Raw genomic sequence first — 22,680 nt, 5'->3', positions numbered from 1 at the left:
GACTAAGATAAATCTTGGTTAAAAGGAACACACTCGAAGCAAGAATACACCAACGATAGGTGATGTTTAATCCTAAAGAATTTCATTATTATATGTTAACAGCTTAATCAATGTATCAATTCAAGAATAACTTAAAGAAAATAATGCAAAAGAATATTTGGGAGGAATTTTTTCATATTTTAAAAACATGGTGATGACAAAATGTTTCAATTTTGTTTCTGTGACACAAAGAACAGACTTTTTATTATTAATCTTTATTTCTGTATTTTAACTCTTTTTAGAGACAGGTCACGGATGAAAGGCTCATCTTGTTTGTTGACTCGCATTCAAACTTAGTACAAAGGTCGTAACTAGAAGATATAATTGTTTGCTTTACTTCTTTATTTACTGTTCTATGTTTTAAGAAAAATAAGTTCAAGAAATTATTTTTAAATAGCAATAACTCAGTGGAAAGAGCAAGTAATTTTTGTTTTTATTTGTTTTAATTATTTCTACTGTCATTTAACAGATTGTAGTTGGATGGATGCAATGCCCTGATACAAGGTGATAGGAAATTTTTTATACTTTTATTGCCGAGTTTAAGAATAAGCAAAATATATTGAAAAAAGGAGATATATGTAGCTTTTCTTTTGACATAAAGATCATACAGTTAATAGTTTCCAATGTATCAACGAATAAAAATAAATTTGGCACCCACAATTTCCTATCAAACGTTCTAAGGTTTAAGTTTCCCTTTCCAAAGCTTTTAAGTACCCTAGTAAACGTTTTACAGTTATATATTTACATATCATACTTACACATATGTGCATATATATTTTCCATCCCTTTTCAGTTTACAGTAACCAGAGCAAGACACAGAAATATTTTTCTCTTCATTCAACTGAGAATGACTAAATTTAGTACAACATCCAACAAGTTGGATTTTCGTGAATGTTTACATCCAAGTCTGTATTTTTCTGTCTCTTGGTATGTTCTATTTGTATTCATCACATTTAATTAAAATTTCTCTCACCATATTTTAAAGGCAACCGAGGAAAAATTACAGAATTTTTACAATTATACAAGTGTTTAAAATTCAGAAATTATATGAATACATATTCTAGCTTTAGATAATATAAGCAATCATTTTTACTGGAAGTTTTAAAAACTCGTGGCAATGGTGAAACTGTGTGTCCAATTGGAAAGAAAACTATTGAAGAGTAATAGCACTGCACATTTCACATCCTTGAATATAACTTCTATATACACACACACACAAATATATTTAGATGAATGTGCATGTGTATATATTATCAGTCAATATGTAGTTTCTCCATCAATTACTAAATACTTATATGTAAAGCAACAATTTATATAACTTTAAACAATATCTTTAAGAACATTTACTTTCTTTCTTGTACATTGTATTTTCAAACCAGCAAATGTAAATCAAATCTATTTCACTACACCTTACGTATTCAAAAACTTTAATAACAGTATGACAGTTGCAAACAACAAACAGTAATTCAGTAGTAAGTATACAAAGGTTAGTATTGCTTTATGTTACAACCCAGAAAAAGAAAGCTTTTGAAAGAATGATTGATCTTCAGCATCAACAAAGTTTCTGTGAGTAGAAGACTCAAAAATAGCTCAAATGAAAGGCTGAACACTCAACGAATTAAAAGAAAAAATACCAGAAAGTTCGTGTTTCCAAAATTAGTTTATTTTTATGATGACAAACAGTTGTGCAATATATTTTTTTAATGTTATATCCCAAACTACAGTTGTCCAATTTTGTGCTAGTGGTAAGTATTACTAATCATTGTAAAAAAACAACAACTTATCATGGCTTTATTAAAGTTTATTCGTATTACATATTACAAAATATTTACAAGAATTCCAATGTTCTCTGTTTAAAGACATATACCAATGCTTTGTTTTTCTCTTCTCAGTTACTTACGAAAATTATGTTATTTCTTCAATACATCCATTCTACATTGGTTTTAAATGTTTTCTTCTAAATTTTTTTATTTATGTTACTGTGACATATTAATTATAAATTATTTTTCAGATATACATGAATCTTGATATGGTTTTATATAATTTCTTAAATATGTGAACTGTTCTCTTTGTAGATTGGAAAGTAATGGATTTTTTAGCTCAATTTATGTTAATAACATTATTACTACTCAACCCCTATCATCTCAAACAAGAATCATTTTCCCACTATCCTTTATTCTATAAATCAGAAATTAAGTCTACAGACTGGAATTTTGGCAAAAGTTTTTATAAAGTTGTATGCTTACAAGAAAAGTCCTTGTCATATGCATAAATCTCACTGAACTAACATGACACATTCCAGAACAGAAGGATGATTCATCTTAATATTATGAAAAGGAAATACTAGAAGCCTTACATTTACATACAAGTTACCGTTTCTTTGGATAGACACATAGAACACCATATCTATTGATTTTTTTATATGCAATTTATTCCTGGTAGCCACTTGCTAAATAGTATCATGTCAGTAAGTGAAGCACTAGTGAAATTAATGTTGCTAAAGTATTAGGCTAACAAGAAAGGGTACCAGGCTTATTAAACCAAGAATTATAATCTTTATAAGTATGAGCAGTAGTATATTTAATTAATTATACTCATTTTGTTTTAATTTTTTTAGTTTTGATCTAAGTAGCTATCTTGCTTTCATAAGAAGTTAATATATCATCAAATTTTAAAAACAAAAAACCTAGAGTTCAGATTTCGTGAGTTCTGCCATAAAAAACAGCTCTGAGACACTTATGAAATGGTAGGACACATACAAAATATCAACAAGAAAATCATGTGCTGAAAATTATTACATGTACACATATTTTGTTGATGCTTTTTCTTTTTTTTTTACACTTGACAGAGATTCTGAATAGATAAAGTTGGAAAAATTTACCCAAAATGACCAATTATGTTTATATAATGAGGTACATTTATCAATATAAAGGCACCCCCCCCCAGTTCCCCTTCGAATAAGAAGACAATTAACAGAACATCATAGCCAACACTAACCTTGCTGGAAACTTAACTCATCTTCTTCAGCTCCTTCATAGTCATAAAGTGCTCTGACAGCCACTCCAGGTTCACCATTATCAACTAATGCATCATTATTATAGTCATCCCAGTCATCATTTTCCTCATCAAAAGGATTTTGTTCTTGGCCATTCCTGAAACGTTTTTTATTTTCAATAAAAAACTTGAATGAATAGTTAAACAATTTTCATCTAATTGGCAATCATTAAAGCAATACATATTTATTAAGAGTGTAGATAATACAAGTTAACACAAAAGGAGATGGCAACATTCAGTTACCCTTGGCTAAATATACCGATACAGAATAGAAGGCACTTTTGTTTTGATTCAATGAACCTATTGTTACTTTTGTCATTGTTAGAACTCTTTCCTGACACCACAAATCTCTTTCTGTGTGTGTGTACATATATACGGTCATATGAAAATGAACATTTCATGACAAGACAGTTTGTATTCTCAGCATCAAGGGAAAATCTCTCCTCAGAAATAGAAATAATGGATGTACCAATTACAGCCCTAAGGTAAGCAAGGGGTTAATAAACAGCTTTGAATTGGCTCACTTTATCAACTGAAATCTTGAAGTTGCTCTATAGTGTTCCTGATTGGCTGATTAACTATTTTCCTAAGTAGAATCTTATAAACAGATGAAAGTTCTAAAAACTTTATCTAACTTTACTTGCTCAAGGTCAAATCCCTCCATACTTAGATGGCACATAGGATCTGGTGCCGAGCAGAACAGACTGATCACACATTCCTCCTGGACAAGATGCCCGTCCATTTCAGGTTAAGCCCCAGCTAACAAATGGTACCCTTCAGCCAGCTGGGTAGACTAAAACGATTGAGGCAAAGTATCTTGTTGAAGGACACAACATCATGACATGAGCCAGTCTTGAACTCTCAACCATTCAACTGTAAGTCCAAAATTGGAAGCCATAGTGCCCCTAACCTAACCTAATGAGCCAACTAATATCATGTAAATCAGTCACACAAGAATATAAATGTTCTACCTAATACAGAAATAAAGTTTTTTCATCTTTACATAAACTTTAGATGTTAATATAAAAAAAGTTACTTGTTTTTAAATCTTTACTCAACAATAATATTTCTCAATATTTAATTATTAACAATGGCAATGAAGATATTATTTGAAGGACAATAATGTGAATAATGCCAATGACTAGTGAATAATCCACACTGACAATGAAGATATTATTTGAAGGACAATAATGTGAATAAAGCCAATGACTAGTGAATAATCCACACTGACAAAAAAGATATTATTTGAAGAAGAACAATGTGAATAAAGACAATTATAATATCTTCATTGTCAATGTGGATTATTCACTAGTCATGAAGAAGAACAATGAACTTATTTGATAAACTTTTTAGGTCAAAAACACTTTTGTCATCATGTAATCTCATCTAGTAACTTCATATATCACACACAAGAACATATCTAACTTTTTATTCAAACCTACACAGTAGTTGAGTTTTCTATCAATTACTAATTAAATATTTTGAGTCAAAATCAGATACTCATTTAGTAAAAACCTAGGACTAAAGTTGATTATAAAACAAACAATACGTGTTGTTTATATGTCATGAATCACTAAAAATTTCATTCTTTCTTGGAAGAAAATTATACTATTTTTCTTTCTTCCTCTAATACATTTATGAAGGAATAAATTAAAATTATCATATGTATATGTGTATTTTAACTCTGTATACAAGTTATCGAATGTTCTTTTCCATCTTTCAAGTCAGTATAACCAATAGCATTTTTTCATATTGAATAACAAAGTTAAACAGCCTCCTCATAAGTAACACCTGAAATGCTAATCAATCAAAAAAATTGTGGTGATTTTTACTTACGAGCTCACAGCAGAATTACGGTTTGAAGTATCTTTATTTGTATCTTTTGAAGGAATTTCTTTTCTATGGTTGATATTCGTCAACATTACGCCTGAATCACTGAAATTTCCTCTTTTATCCTTCTTAGAAATACTTTGTAATTCAGGTGAATATTCCTGTAAAATGGAATAAAACTACAACTGAATACCAAGTAGCTGAGAGAAAACCCTTTAGGATATTAACTGCATATACAAATCCTGAAATTTTCTTTAAACAGCAGCAACCTCTAGCCATTCCGAGTACATACGAGCATGGTTTCTAGTCACTAAATAAAGCAGACCATTTGTGTATTAAATAACATGATAAAACCTTAATACCTGCTCTCTTCTTCTGTGATACAATGTAAAAGTCATAATAATAATAATAATGAAAAAATTTCAAATTTTTGAAATCTAACCATTGTAAAGTTTTCACACAATTTAAAGAAATATTAGAAAGATATCAAGGCTATCAGATGTACTACAAATAGAAAAAAAAAGTTAATTTCAATAATTTCTTGGTGGTTCTCTTTCTGAAGGAATATATTTATTAATAATGCTTATGCTGTCCTTAAAGAAGACATACACATGTTTAGGTCGAAGGTACGTTGCACGCACACAAACACAAATGATAACCACATCGGTCTACATTTCTGTTTTAAATGCACTACGAGATAGAGTGTACACTACTAGGGTTCAAATTTGTGATACTGGAATAGGCATTCTATTTCAATTTAAAAATGGAAATATGTAAAACTCTGAATTTCTTAATTTCAAAGTCAACAGAAGACTACACAACCATTACAAAGTTGGCTTAAAAGCAAATTTGGATGAAAATGTCCATATATTTGAATAATAAAACAGTTATGCATAACATTTAATAATCTGCAATAAGTTAGCAAAATGAAAAACAAACTAGGCTAAATTCATAACACAAAGAAGGGCATAACCAGGGGTGGGGGTCAAATGGACATCCTAATATCATATAAAATCTAAAAGGTCTACAGTTGTCTGATACATTTTCTTGAATAAACACTTGATTTTCATGTAAATGACTTAAACTCTTTATGTAGAAGAAAAGGTTTACTTATTTTTTAAAATTTTGTAAATTGAAACAATTTTCTTTCCACTCCAATGAAGTGCATGTCTAGTCTTTAAAGCTGTGAAAGTGGTAAACTTTTTCTTTTTTAAAGACTAGCTTGTTGGTAATATTCTAAATTAATTCAACATTTGGCTATTACAGGTTAAGATGTCAGCTTATCCTTGTCTGCTAAAAGGTTTTGTGTGATACAACACAAAAGTGCAGTGAGCGTTTCTGTGGCAAAAAACTGTAAACAAACATGGATCCTTGGATTCACAAACCAGCCATCCTAACCACTAAGCCAAGCCTAACCAATCTTAAAACATTCAAATGTTTAAACTTTAGAAGACTTATCTTTAATTTTATCCCTATAGGAGTATTGGAATTAACCTACAAACACCAGGTTTTGAGGTTTTATAAACTAACACAACTGTTTCATCTATGTCACTTAAAACTTTCCACATCTACCAATCAACTGAGACTGTCTCAAAATCGTGAAACAATTCTATAATATATAATTTGGGGACAGCCCAAGGAAAATTATAGATGTGGAAATATCTGATTTAAAACACACAAATTTCTATACGTTTCTTAATTCAATTCTGGACGGCTTCATATCCAGCTTAAATATGTAATTTAAAATTACTTAAACTATTTAATTTTCTGCTGGTATCACTCCAATTTTAATTCATTATGTGTGTTTATTGTGTTCAAGCTTCACTGACCATAGTTATAGCTTCTTTATAAACATAACACATTCAAACTATTTACTCTGGAGCCATTTTTAAGGTAACTGGCAAAGATGATAGGATTCTATGTTTTATTTAATTTTCACGAGATATATCGAGGGACCATTTGGTCCATCTAAGTTACTCCATTTTTTACTACCAACAAACTACATATAGAATCTCTGTCTTCTATCTCTTATATTCCTTAAACCCATATCAAACCTAAATCTCCAAAATAAACATATAATCTCCTCTAATGTTCCAGCTTCTACCACACTTGAAGATAAATCAATCCAAAGGCTGACCCTTACTAAAAAGTAACACTGCTTTAATTGTGTCTGAGATTTTAAACTTAGTTCATTCAGGAGTTTGTTATTAAAATGTTACTTCAATTTATAAATTTCAAGCCCCTAATGATCTTAAAAAACTCCATCATGTGTCTCTAAGCTTTTCTTCTATCCAGAAAAAACATGTTATGAGATTTCAATGTATTCCCATAGAATAACCCATCCAGATATAAAAGAATCCTGGTAGCTCTACTCTGAATCCTCTTTAACAAGTATCCTTTCTTAAACAAAATGACCACCCCAATTTTCCCAATGTGGTCAGACTAGCACAACTTTTATAGCTAACTAATGACCTCTTTTGGTTTATCCTCAATATTTCTATTTATACAACCTAAAATCCCGTTTGCCTTATTGTTAACAAAAGCTTTTGTAATAGCTTTGCTCACACCTTTTTCTTCATCAACTTCAGTTTTCCCAGCACGACCATAAGAATAATTAATGTTGTGATAACCATTACGACACAACCTATCGCAGGTGTTAGTCTAACCCACCAAATATTCAAAATTGCTCTGAAACACTATAGCACATTCAATACAATTTGAAATATCCATTAATTTAATATCATCTACAAACTTTACAAATTTACTGATTATTTCATTATTAGCATCATTAATTAAAACAAGAAACAGCATAGGATCTAATACAAAATCTCGAGATATACCACTTGCAATGCTAATCCACTGTGACTTCATGTCATTAATAACAACCTTTTGCTGCCTACCGTTCAATCAACCCTAGCTGTAGAATTAATTATGATACTTACTCGAAAATATAATAGTAACTAAATAGCACTCCTATTTAACGACACATTCAATTTAATAGATATTGTGATATACATTGTAGGTCATTTTCTGATCAAGGATTTATAATGAATTAAGATAACAGAATATGCAAGAAAGTAAAAACAAAACAAAAACAATCTTGATTAATAATGTACAAGCATAGAGATTCTACAGAATTTGTTTTGAAGCTGGTTTATCTAAAACTACAAGATTTAAATTAATAAGTACATTATATGACTGTGAAAATATTTATATTAAGAAACCAATGAGATAATGGATAAAGTCTAAAAGTACTTGCTAATCAATACGAGCAGTCATAAGCAAAACATTCACAAGTTTGGAGGACAAAACTTCTGGCATATTACAAGTAAGAACAAAAAGACAGCTAGTCAACTACCTATCTAGCTTGTAAAGGAACATTTCTAGTCCCTACAATTATACACTAAACTGTTGATGTTTCACAGTTGCTGAAAATGTAATAAAAGAAGTAATACAAAAAGGATTTAAGTGTAGAAAGTCCCGTTTTGTTTACAAATTTCATGTGTGAAAGACAATGCTATTTATGACAGAACAGTAACTTTGGAAGAGCTAGAAAATTTTTAATTCTTTAATTTTTATGTTTATGTGTAAACTTTGAAATGAGCTGTTTGAAGGCAATAAAGTTATAAGCTAACCTAAGCCTAACAGTGTAGAACATTACATACATTATTCATTATTTAAACAACAAACAAAAACATTTTACTATTTAACAGAAATACTGAATAAGCAATATGTACTGGAAACACTGGCCAAATACAGATAGCTACCATCATATTTACAAAATACAAACTAAATAATTCTAATTCAACTACTTATCTATATCAATAACAGCCATTTTTTTACTAATTCATATACTTACAAGTAATAATCAACAAGAGTAGTTCATATATAATTTTTTAAGAGATTAAGATCACAAAATATATCTTTACTCCTCTCAAAGCTACCGAAATAATTCCACACCATTCGTATAAAGAAACTAGTCCCTGGAGCTATAAATATAAGGGAATTTGCACAAAACAAGAAACCAGTATAGAGATACACATCATTTGTAGTTTAATTTCAGTTACTTATTAAATATAACATGATTAATATCTTGCCAATTAGTGCATAAGGTGTATATACAATAATATTAATTGTTATTTATCTAATTATTTTTTATTTGGCCAATAAAAATGTAATAATCAATTTAGCACAAAAATAAATTAATTTGAAATATTTTTTTCATCAGACTTCTTGACATTTGTTAAAAGTGTTACATTACTCAGTCATTTTTTATTGTAAGTATAATTATGTTAAAATATTAATATTTCAAGATGTATAATATTTTTGATTAATATACCCCTAAAAGCTATAAATATGGTTATTAACTTTTCAATGTGATACAAACATCCCAACATTTTTTAGTCCCCAAAATACACAAATTATATCTAAATCTCCTCCAGTGTGAATAAAACTCTGAAACATGGATATTTTTTAATTTCCATATGTCTACAAAAAATTCTAAATACTTTTTCTTTCCCTATAACAACATCTATAAGTTATATAACTCTGTTTTCATTTTATAGTATTCCAGTTTAATTAGAATTGATAAACAAAAAAAGTAGACTATCTTTGTAATTAACATGTATGGCTGCTATAAGTTCTACAAATAAAAGGTTTGCTTCTGAAAGCAACTTACAGCTATGTAACAACTCCTATTGATGCATAAGTTTTACAATTAACTAGTCTGCTCCTAGTTGTGTCACTTATTGCTACATAATCAGCTCCTACTGATGCTCAAGATCTATAACTAAAGTATTTCCTAGTATATTTCTTAGTTAAAAAACTACCTCTTGTTGATAGTTAAATTTTATAATTAACTTTAAACTGGCTTTGTCGTTTTGACTGTCCTTGCAATCATCAGGTAGCCATGAAAGTATACGTTATAACTTTTAATGTAGTAAGCATATCTTCAAGAAAAGAGGCAAGCTTTTAGTAAATACTAAAAGTCTTTTGTACACAAAAAATAAATTTTTTACTTTGATTAAGTATTTTTACTAAAAATTTGTCTGTAAATATAGGAAATCAGGGTGTGACTAGTCCGAATGCAAGGCAATTTTAATTTTAAGATTTAAAAAACTTTTTCATCTCACAGTTTCAAATTTCATTTGAATAATCTCTAGAACATCCTATGTGAATATCAAAAGTTTTTCAATAAAAATATATATATATTTGATCTTCTATTTTCTCTACCATATACAAATTGTTTCAAATTACCCGATCTCGTAACCACAAAAAAAAACAAAAAACATGAAATAAATCTAAGTTATCTTTTTTCTTTTCTAGAATAACTAGACTGTAACAGAAAATTATTATTTACCCTAAACACTTTAAGGCTCATAACATTTCACATCTGTTTTCATTCAGTTTTATTTCTCTTTGAACTGTGTTTACCTAATAATCCCATGATTATCACATGGTAAATATGACAACGTACTAGTGGGCATACCTCAAAATAGATATTTTTGTCACTAACTAACCTAATATCATATAATATAATAATTTTCTAATTTTTTACATTCTAGTTACTCTTATAACAATAAATAAAAAATACAAACTTTAGTAACTTGGTTTCATTTGTTTTTTCTTTGTTGTCAAGTGCTCTGATGAAAGTTAACCCTAATTCCTTGTAATGATATTACTAGTAACTATAATTTGTATTTATTTGAAATATGCACTTAAGAATACAAAATAAAAACATGCACAAATGGCCTATAACTAATATAATGTCACTAGCTTTCTAACTGAGGCATAAGTGTATTAAAAGTAACTCCTTTAGCTATTTGATCTGATCTCAGTAATAGCAACTCTGAATCTGTAGGCAAAATAATTAAAAAATTCTACTCATAACAAGAAAACATTATACATTGGTCAATTGGGTATAACTGATGCAATAGCAAACAGAAAGAACTATTGCCAATATGTGAAAAAGAGGGTGTGGCAAGGGGGTTTGATTTTTTGGTTTATATCTCTTTTAAACAAAGAAGATTGAATGCTACAAAAATTAGACTATGCCTTATTATTATCTATACATTAAACTCATGACTTAATAGAGGGGTGATGAAAAACAGGAAATTGACAGGTCAGGGTGAACAAATGTGATGTTACACAGACAAGAATAGATTGAAAATATATTTAAATATTTTTCAATTAAAACTTATATAATACTAAGAGTTGATTTATTAACTACATTTTATGCCAAATTTGTTCATATACATTGATAATAGAGTAGTTTAATTAAGTTTTGAAAGTTATTCTGTAAAATAAATCATGATATGCACACTTTTATCTACCCGATTAACTAACCTTTTTCTAGGAATAACACTCCGGGGCTATATAGTCAACTTCTAGTGAAGACTAACTTTTATAACTAAAGCATTTGGTCCAAGTAATTTTGCTTACTGCTATGTAACCAATTAAACATCAGCTACTAGTAATCTCACTTTGCTGGTGTTTAACCACAACTTACTTATGTTTAAGTTATATAACAGTGATTATAATGATTATCTACAGGCTGCTACATGTGAGAAGGGATTCTACAACAATCAACGCACAAGATGCTATAACATGGGGGAAAAGCCCAGGAGACAGGATAAGAAAGCCACCACCAGATGCACGAAGATCTGTCAACAGAGATAAATAATAAAATCATTATTACTGGAAAGTCTTCTTTGAGTTTCTGTTGATTCACAAGCATGATGCCACCTTCAAGCATTACACCCTTCTTCGTCTTTCCTGTTATATCACGGAATTCCTCGGAATATTCCTACAAGCATCAGCAAAAAAAAGAAAAGAAATCGACATTTAAACCCTTTATCCTTAAAATTATATGATAATGGAAATTCCTATTAGTGGGTACTGATGAAAGTTTTTTTTGAAGTTGTAAGTACCCAAAATAATATTTCTTTGAGGAATTAAAAATGAAAGAAAAAATCCACTTCTATGATATATTTCATCATCTTAAATCTAAATGAAGTTCACAAATTTTCCCTATGGAAATATGTAAATTATGAAGAAAAACATTCTTCATTATAAAGTGAAGATTAAAACAGCTATGTGAAGTACTTTTAATAATAAAAGTAAAAAGCTTAAAAATACAGTTTATGATGTTGCTATAATTTTATTCCCTAGCATTTGGAAAAACACACTATGCAACATACTAATAACAACAGCATACAAGAAAAGTTTAGCAATACAACCAAACTGCCTCATGTAGACTTAATATAATGCTATTAGTTATTTCTAAGATATTTCAACCAATGTATCATATTCTTTCACAACTGCTCAGAGCTTCAGACCAAAAAATATAACACATAGTATATAATGTACTAGGTATAAAGACCAAGTTCTATACATTTTTTCTCATCCTACAATTACTGACACTCTTTATTCTTCACTACTTACTATTTTATGTACACTGCAAAATAATGAAATGATAGTTAAAGTTAATCACTTCAACTTGTTAAACATAAATAATAACAAGGCATCTTTGTTATTTAAAATTCTTTAACAAGTTCTTGATTAACAAATAAACACATGCATTCAGATTTGGCGATGAGGAACCCACATTTATTAATCTGTTAAACTTATAAGTAGTTTCCTTTGTTACCAATTCAAAATGTCTTTTAACTTTATTAAACATGAGCATTGTAGACCTACAGTATACTATAGTCACTACTGTGTATATGGATATCTACAGAACCAACCTGTGCAGAAAGCTTTGAATAACTTCAAGGATGTCGCAAAAACTATGCTTAACTAAAAATATACAAAACTAATCAAATATTATCGATACTAATTCTGAGGAATACACAAAAAGAACTCAACAGAAGATGCAAAAAATAGATGGGGGGGGGGAGAGAAAAATATCTTTACTTTAATGAGTTAGCCTTTCAAGGGGAAGAATTGTGAAGTGGACAGAAGAGGAAGCATTAACAAATAGAATTACTGCAAATACAAATTCCTCTTATAAATGCATGACAATCACAAAGATATGTCTTTGTTCCTTTAGTATTTCAAAAGAATTGCTAAATCACTTTAAAAGTAATTAATACAACAAACTTTTTTTCCAACTAATGATTTGTCCCACTTTTATGGTTACAATTCCTTTTTATGTACAGTTCTCTTAAATTAGATCACTTAACACAGTGAAATATGGAGATACCACCGAATGTCAGAACTAAAAAAGCACTTTGATATAAATTAAAGAGCACTTTGACTACATAAATCACAATTGATCAAAACTGAATGATATTTATTACACCACTCATAGCTTGTAATGCTTATTTTTTTTAAATAATCTCACAAACTACTAATATACTTTAATATAAGTCTAAGCAAAACTTTATCAGTGACAAGAGTTGCTGGGTTCCAAATAACAAAACAATGTGACAAATGAGAAGCTGAAAAATAATTTATTCATGAATGCTAAACCTGAATAGCATTCCTGCTGGTAGAGTTTCTGAATCTTCGGGTTAGAAAACAAAATAGCTGGTAAGATACAGAAACTGTGTTGATTTAAAGGAAAAGGATAAACACCCCAAGTGCCATATTTTAATTAGCTTTACAGGGAAAATATTTGATTTAAAAACTAAAAATGTTATCTTACAAAGTTTACAATAATCAAGGTTAACATTTTCTTAATCTGAAAATGTATTTCCAATAGATACTTACCTCCTCCCACAAAACAGCTTTTCTCGATCAGTACTGCCTTCTGTTGGCAAAATTTTTTAACGTTTGTCATTAGCCTTCCGTCTCCCACTTCTACATATCCACATGTAAATGATCATGCAGCAGCTCTCCACCAAAAGGAGCACAATACAACCTGTATCGTACCCAGCGCCCTCTCCACAGTTGCACTCAAGGTTGGTCATAGGACCTACACTACATATCACCAGAAGTGGGGAGGCTGGGTGAGAGGAAGTAAATATCTATCAAAAATACTTTTTTAGTTTAGGAAAACGTTATGATATCTTACCTCCTTTCACAAAATAGTTAGAATCCCATATTGAACTGGTGGAAGGCTGGGGAGAGGGGAGACTGTCCAAAACCTGGCAGCATTGGATATGTTTCTTCCAGTCTGTGGAAGAAGGATACCCAACCATACACAAGTGGGAATACATGTGCTGCATCCAACTACAACCAACACCAGATCTGCTGGGAACTGACAGTCAGCAGACGATAGGATGAGGGACTGCAAACCTGGAGTATGTCTCCTGTCCATTGGTAGCACTGGGTATTTTTCATCCAGTCCATTGTAGGAGGAGGGATACTGGCAACACATGTGAGGACTTACTTAGCTGGACCATCTCCAACCAACACCTGACCCCCATGAATTGCCTGAAGAGCAAACTGCAATAGATATATATTATAGTCGTAACATGACGGAGTGCTTCAACCAAAACCTGGTAGCATCTGGAATTGCACCTCAGGTCTGCAGTAGGAAGGACAACACGCCATCAACATGATTTGAATCATGACTGTGCCATCTCCAACCAACACCAGACCCACTAGGAATGTACACCAGGAAAATGTAGGAAAGAAAAATGCTACTGTGGGAAAAAACAATCTGCTATACATATATATATATATATGAATATGGTGTAGTAATACAACCAAAACCTGGTGGCATCTGGAATTGTACATCAGTTCCATGGTAGGAAGTACTATATGTCATTGCCCTTCTCTCAACTGAGTGGTATGATGCATCCATGGTCCACCACCCCAGCAGCTAGGAACTGGTAAGTGGCAAGAACTCCCATATTCCACTAGAAGAAAGGAGGGAAAAACATGTTGGAGAGTCTAGAGAACCACATCACCAGAGAAATACAACAGGTAACCACCATACCCTATTTTGAAAAGCAGAGTTACCACATCAGTGGAGTCAATCAACCAACACCAGGCAGCATCTGGAATTGTACATCAGGTCTGTGGTAGGAAAAGCTACAACATAATTGATGTCGAGCATGGTCACAGGATGGACAGGGTGGATTTAAAAAATTAAAATAGTATACTCAGTTAGGCATCACTTGCCACAAAACATAGTACACACTAGTCATAACGACACTGGTGTGTAAGTTGGCAATGGAGGTAAATGAAAACCCACTGAGCAAGAAATGGCCATGTGATGTAAAGCTATAAACTGTAGTCCACATACTGGCCCCATTGATGACCTCCAACAGAAGATGGAAATGGGCAGCCAGAGACATGGTGAGGTGATGGATTTGATGAGAAGATACCATAAAAAAGGGACACTCCAAAGGCAAAGGAAAGAATACACCAGCTTAATTAACTGCTGAATCCAAATTGTAAGTGTAACGGGAGAAAGATCCCAGGATACGGAAGGATTCCATGGAATAAACAAACAGTTACATGAACCATGGAAGGGAGCAGTGTGAGTGAGATACCATCTAAGGGCCCAGACCAAACACAAGAGGTGGTCATAAAAGTGGAAAACAGAAAAAAATGAAATTGGAGAAAAAGTGGAATTACCCTCCTAATAGCAGAAATCTTGGGCAAAATTAAATGGTCAGGGAAGGGGAGAGCATAAGAACTGTCGAACAGCACACGGCAAGTGTCAATTGCAAAAATCTCAGATCGCTTCTGGCCACAAATGAATAATATGATGAATAGGGATTTGACAGAAAGATGATACAGAGCACATGAAGACAAAGGTACAAATGGAGGAAAAGGGAGAGCATGAAGGACAACATTGAGATTCCAATCCAGGAGAGGCACAAGGTGAGGAGGACAGGAAAGGGAAAATGAATGAAATAACACTGGAGAGCGGAAGACAGAGGCAAACGTAGTAAATCTAAAACTACAAGATAAAGCAGCTCAATAGCCAGCAATTGAGGAAACTAACCGCCCTCTATCAAAGAGCAAAATGAAAAATATAGTCCACTGTGGGAGTGAAGGTAGAGAAAGATCATATCCCAGGCAGAGTAATCATCAGCAGAAAGTATACCATTTAGGTTAATAAACCACCAAGCAGGAAGGGCTTATAGGATGAACAATCAATGAAGCAACACACCTGAAAATCCAGACTGTCTGGCGAGGCTTTGTTTTTAATTATGCACAAAGCTACACAAGGGCTATCTGTGCTCTGCCCACCACGGGTATCCAAACCCGGTTTCTAGTGTTGTAAGTCTGCAGACATACCGCTGTGCCACTGGGGGCATCTGACGAGGGACCAGACAAAAGCCACTCATGAAGCCAGGGGCGGGAATGGATGAATGATGTACGTCTGGTTAAGGATGAAGAAGGAGCATGGGAGATAACAGCAAATGAAATAGAGAAGACATCAAAAGCCTGCACAGAAGTGGAACCACATCTGAACAGAGCCACTAGGAGCACAAGACACAGAGTGGCCTGAAACAAATAGAGGACCCTGGGAAGAAGACAAATAGAAGGATATGCATATAAGTAATATTCCTTCCAGTTTTGACTGGAAGCATCTACAGCTAGTGCTAAAGGATGAGGAATGGGAGGTCAAAAACAAGGAAGTTGTGCATTGAGATGTGTGGCAAAAGCATCCACATCTGGAAAACCCCAATGAGCACACAACTTCCAAAACACTCATGAAACTAATGACCACTCTGTTGGGAGAATCTTGTTGGGCTGAGATACTTTTCCGCGACCAGATTCAGGGCACCCAGAATATGACTTGTGAACACTTTGATATGATGATTGTGAGCCCAGTAGAGGAGATTCAATGTTTGAAAACAAAGATCTTCTGACTGGGTACCCCTTTGCCTGGTGATATAAGACACTACCGTGGAATTGTTGAAGTGGACCATCATGGAACGCCCCCGAACATCTGACAAGAAGAGAAGCAGAGTACAATGAACTGCCACCAACTTTAAGATGTTGATATGTTGGAGATGATATGGCCAGTGCCAAATGACATGAAACTTCTTAAGCATTGAGATATGCACCCCAACCCATAAGGGAAGCAACTGTAAAAAGATGAGAATCTGGTCGAGGAAGTGGAAAAGGAACTCTGATGGTAGTATTGGTCTGATCCAACCACCAATCAAAGTCAGCCTGCAGGTGGGGAGGCAGGGTAATAGGAGCAACTAAAGGATCCCGAATGAGGCTCCACTAGTCAAGTAACACCCACTGAAGGTGAAGAACATGGGCATAGCCAAGAGGAACGTGGCCTTCAAAAGAAGCCCATGTAGCCATAAGAGATAGGGTTTCTTGTGCAGCAGGAGAGGGAGACTGATAGACTGAATGAGATGTTCCATATCCCATAAACGAAGGGAAGAAGGTTGAGCCCAGCTGATGAGGTAATTGTAAAAAACACACCCAGATGAATCAGATAGTGTGTGAGTGTGAGAAATGACTTCTCCACCTTGATGAGCCAACCCATTCTGGCAGTCTCTCGAAAAAGAAACTGAGTATGAACAGCAGATCTGACCTGAGAGAAAGCCAAAAATAGCCAGTCGTCCATGTAATGGTGGAAATGAAGGCCTCTGGCATGAAGCAGTTGAGCAAATGACATGGCTACTTGGCAGAAGGCATAAAGAGCTGAAGCCAGGCCAAACTGTAGAGCCTGAAACTTATAAACACATCCCTGATAAACAAACTAGAGGAAATTCCGGGATGCCTGGGAGATGGGAATGTGTAGATAGGCATATGACACATCGACCTTTGTCATACATAACCTGGGAGTGAAAACCCACAGAAGGGTTAAGCAAAACTCCATCATGAAATTGGGCACAACCACGAAACGGTTCAGGGGCAATAAATCTATAACCTGTCATGAATCTCCAGTCTTTATGGGTACGAAAAACAGACTTGAGTAAAATGCCAACTGAGAAGGTTCCCAAAGTTCTACAGCCTTTTTCCAAAGTAATTCCCAAACCTCTTCCTGTAGATGCTGACAAGAAACAGGATCCCTTGATGGAGGGAAGGCAAGAGGATGAGGAGACAATGGGGGAGGGGAATGGAAGTGAAGAGTCAGACCCTCTGAAAAAACCTGTAGAACCCACGAGTCTGTTGTAAATGGTGTCCACATATGGCAAAAATGTAAAAGTCTGACCCCCACTTGGCCCTGAATCACTGACTCTGAAATCTTCTGAAACACCTGTGAGTAAAAACTTTACTGGGAATGGATGAAGAATGAGAAGATGGAACTGGCAAAAAGTTGCATGGGGTCAAGACACAAAAAGAGTAGGAGGAGGTTGGGATAAACGTGAAGCTAATAAGAATAGCGAAATATGCAGACAAGCAGATTGAACTCAGGCCTCCAATGAGTTATGAAAATCCTCAAATACTTTCTCATGTAAAAAAAGTGCCATGTGCAAGTCACACCGGGATGTAGCAGGTAAATGTACTCAAGAAAGAATGGGATCCTGACCTGGAAGGTCTCAACAGCATATTAGCCACGTATGAAGATTCAGGGCCAAAGATGAAAGGTGTGTAATTGTAGTAAACAGAAGACTGTGAACATCATCAGAAAATCCTTCAGGAGACAAGCGAATTGCCTGAGCCAACAAGTCTGTACAGTGCTACTGCCAATAGAGAAGTGATTAATGAGTGCAAATATAGTGAGGACACTGGTTATGATAGAGGTTGTGTCATGTTCCTATTGGTGGAGAGCTGTTGTATAATGTGGATATGTAGAAGTGGGAGATGGAAGGCTAGTGGCGAGCATTGAAAATTTGCACCGACACAGGGCAGTACTGATCGAGAAAAGCTATTTTGTGAGTGGAAGTAAAATATTGTATCAGAATATAATTTCAGCATATGTCATACACTGTTTAATACTGAACACTTAAAAATATACAAATCTACATTACGTTTTACAGTTAAATTACAAAATCACCAACCTCAAACTGCGGCCAGTTCATGGCCATTCCTATCCCATGGTTGTGTGACCACCACTTGAGATCCTTTATAGCATCAGCATTCTGTATTGTATGTTTGTACTCTTCATAGATCTGTGGTAATCTTCAATTAAAAGTCTATACTTTAATACTGATAACCTTAATACTTTTACAAGTCAGTAGTTTCACCATTTTACTACTTTAACATTGTAACTTCAAGAGCTTTAAAGGTTAGCAGTTTTACCATTTTACACTTGTATATTATGTTCAAATTTTTGACATACCATACATGAACATGTACTTTATGAGATAGATATTATAAATAGGCTACTATTATAGTTTACCATATACAATTTTCTTTAAATACATTTGTATGTGTCTATTTATATGTATGAAGTTTATACTCTGCACATGAGAAATATATGCAAACTGCGTAAACCATTCTGATTTTCCTTTTTTTAGAAGTGTAGGAAGCACTATGTCATTGTTAGGCTTAAATGTAAATTCACATAATAAAAAAAATATAGATGAATTACTCATTATCTCACTTATTTGTGTAAATGCAAGTCAGCATTTACTATTTTATTAAATACTTTCTTTGAGAATCAGTTGCATTCCAACTTCAGACCAGATGAAGGGCTGTTTCTCAAAACATTGTTCAACAAACTAACTTTATTTGTTGCAATATATATGAATAAACTTGGCATCAAAATGTAGTTAAGGAATAAGATTATAATATTATGTAAGAGTTAATTTGTTAATTGTAAAAAAATATATTTAAATACATTCTTAATCTCCCTTTATCTGTGTAACATTATACTTGTTTGTTCCAACTGCCCATTTCTTTATTTTTTTCATCACTCCCCTATCGTGTCCTAAGCTTAAAGTAAGTTACTCATTATAGTATAGATATTACTAAGGCACAGTAATTTCTATAGCTTTTAATCTTCTTTGTTTATGGAGATATAAGCCAGAAGGTCAGACCCAGTTGCCATGCCCTCTTATCACACCTTCTCTTTCATAAATTGCCAATAATTCTCTTTGACGTTTGCTATTGCATCGTTTGTACTCAATCGAAAGACAAAGTTTTAATTTACTGAATAACATATAATGCTACTTTGTTGTTAGTATCAAATTTTATTCCACCTACAGATTGAAAGTTGCTATCACCAAGTTCAAATAAACCAGCTAAGGGAAATATTTTAAAGCATCTGTGTTTCAGTTAGAAACCCAGTTCGATTATATTAGTTACTAGATATTGTTAGCTTTGTATGCATTATTATTTTGCATTCTTAAGTTATATTTCAAATAAATAAAAATTATTTAATGCACTAGTACCATCCTTACTAAAAAAAAAGTAGTTTTAAGTTTCATCGATGAGCCAACAACAAAAAACAAGAAGCCAAACATAAGTACTAAGTTCTATTTTTTTATGTATATTTTTATTTATCTGTTATTAGAAAAATGATTAAAATGTAAAAACTAGAAACCTAATGGGTTAGATAATGAAAAGAAACAGTAAAAAAATGCAACTAGCTCACGCATTACATCATTCATTACTATAAGTTAAGCTATGCATTGTAGCATGATTTAAAGCTTGTATCATGGGATTATTAGACATCATTCAAAGAGTAATAAGACAATAACATTAAATAAAGAGATGTAGACTGTTATGAAATTAAACTGTTTAGAATGAATAACTCTAATTTTCTATTACAATCTGCTGTGATCCTAGAAAGAAAATTTATAGATTTCACATTATATTTTTTTGTGGTGGTTACAAGGTTGGTCAAATTGATCTTGTCTGTAAATTGTTAAGGTAGAGAAAATAACAGGTAAAATACAACGTTTTTCCAAAAAGAAATAAAAAACATTGGATATTCATTTAGGAGGCTTTAAGAGGTTATACAAATGAAATTTCAAAACTATATGATGAAAAACAAAGGTATTTTTAATTTTAACATGAAAATTACCAAGCATTCAGACTAGTAAGTCTAAGTCACATACTGACTCCATATATTCATAGACAAATCTTTCATAAAAATAATTAAAATATCTGGTTGTGTATAAAAGACTTGTAACGTTTACTAAAAGCTTGTCAAATTTTGTGAAGATACACTTACTACATTGAAAGTTATAGTACGGATACTTTCATAGTTACCTTGTGTTTGCAAGATCAGTCAAAATGATTTAGTTCATGTCAATAGAATTAAAGTGCTTAACCATCTATATATGTGCTTGGTGTTTTTCCACTTTGTAACCATCCTGTAATCATAAAACTACACATACTATAACTCAAAATCTTACTAAGTATTGTAAAGAAGATACACTTAGTACATTTTATTAAACATGACAAGTCTGCCATATATAAAAAAAATCAGATTTTTAATAGTTTATTTACTAAAGATGTCTCTTTGATTTGACAAAGCATTTACTGAGTCAGTTCAAGTGAAAAGTGATTTTCATATTTCATTTGCATAACCTCTAAAACCTCCAAAATGAATATTGTTTTTTTTTCATTAAAATGTGACTCTTTATCTCTTATTTTCTACCCTAACACTAACTGTAGCAAAATCATTAATGGACAGTGAAATTAAAAGTTGAAAAATATGAAATAAAATGAATAATACCTTTTTCTTCTTCTTTGAATGCCTAATTGTCTAGAGTTTCAGACTTACGTATCTTCACAATTTCTACGGTTAAAGTTTTTATATGTTTTATTTTATTTTATGACTTTATTGACACACTTTATCCCACATAAACAATTTTTCCCTCTGTGAAAAGCAATAAATCACAGTGGTAGCCCAGTAGCTGTTTTTGTAAACGTCACAAGCAGAGTCTATGACCTGGTGATCTCCTCACTTGCAGGAATAGCTGTGATAGGACTCATTATTTTTTTCTTATTAAGTTGGTTGTCCAGATAAAAATTCACATCTTTCAAATATGCATTTTAAAACACAAAGATATATTAGTCCCTAGAATAGAATGTCCCAAAACTATTATAATCTATCTGGCTTTCTCTAAGCTACAAGTAGGTTAAAAAAAATTCTGTTAGCTGTTCAGAGTATAATAGTCTATTGACCGTGTACGTACACCCACCAAAAAGAAATGACTGTAGTAATCTTTATGTAGATAATAATCTGCTTTTCTATTGGTTATAAACACATCCACTGGCCATGTGAAGGTGATCAGTAATCAATACTGAAAGACAAAGAAATGAGAAATTCTCCAATACTTCAGCAACTCAACAGCTCTTGCTAGTAATTAGCTATAGACTGTGTGATTCTACATTGGTACAAATTGCGGAAGTCTATTAATGACGACACGGAGAACTTGGAGCACAGATGCATCACGTGAAATTGAAACGTGAAGATTGAAAATATTTTAAACTTTACCTTTTGAAATTAAACAATCGAAACTTAAATAATACAAATATTTGAATTATAAACTATAGTTTGATAACAAGTTTACTGACAGACATCTATACTAATAAAATAGCCTGTGTGTCAATCTGTCAGTGCCATAGCTCCAAGAGAAAAGAATCTAAATATTTGAAACTTTGCATGCATACTAAGGATAGTTTGAGGGTGTGCACCTGGGTATTATTTTTTATCTCAAAAACATTTTGGCCAATTATTTTTCACCTATAATTTTGCCCTATAGCCCCTAAATCTTTCGACAAGGGATCGGTCCCTGGGACCGAGTCACGTGACCTTCTGTACTCGTTTAAAGTTGACATAAATTTAATACTATAACTCTCAATATATTGGGTATATCTTCATGAAACTTGGCAGTCTTTCAGTTAATATTACAAGTCTTTCACATACAAAAAGTCATATTTCTTAGTGAAGCACTTTTAATAAAATAAAATAAAGTTTTGTCCATG

The 22,680-nt window shown here is 32.4% G+C and overlaps 1 protein-coding gene across 4 annotated transcripts in view; it reads right to left on the bottom strand.

Moving 5' to 3' along the window:
* LOC106463520 (protein kinase C and casein kinase substrate in neurons protein 1-like) overlaps window positions 1-22,680 on the bottom strand; it is an 82,391-nt gene that overhangs the window by 8,319 nt on the left and 51,392 nt on the right. For 3 of the 4 annotated variants that reach the window (XM_022391043.1, XM_013923563.2, XM_013923564.2), the window contains 4 exons: window positions 18,798-18,918; window positions 11,621-11,728; window positions 4,930-5,084; window positions 3,037-3,191 (listed from right to left, as the gene is read on the bottom strand). In XM_022391043.1, coding sequence (XP_022246751.1) covers window positions 3,037-3,191; window positions 4,930-5,084; window positions 11,621-11,728; window positions 18,798-18,918 — 539 coding nt within the window. The remainder of the gene's footprint in view (window positions 1-3,036; window positions 3,192-4,929; window positions 5,085-11,620; window positions 11,729-18,797; window positions 18,919-22,680) is intronic. The other variant, XM_013923565.2, reaches the window with a different exon arrangement.

Source organism: Limulus polyphemus, unplaced genomic scaffold (genome assembly GCF_000517525.1).
Source record: "Limulus polyphemus unplaced genomic scaffold, Limulus_polyphemus-2.1.2 Scaffold1429, whole genome shotgun sequence".
NCBI classification, from domain to species: Eukaryota; Metazoa; Arthropoda; class Merostomata; order Xiphosura; family Limulidae; genus Limulus; species Limulus polyphemus.
The sequence above is the reverse complement of the archived record's forward strand: the minus strand, read 5'-3'. Positions and strand labels throughout refer to the sequence as shown.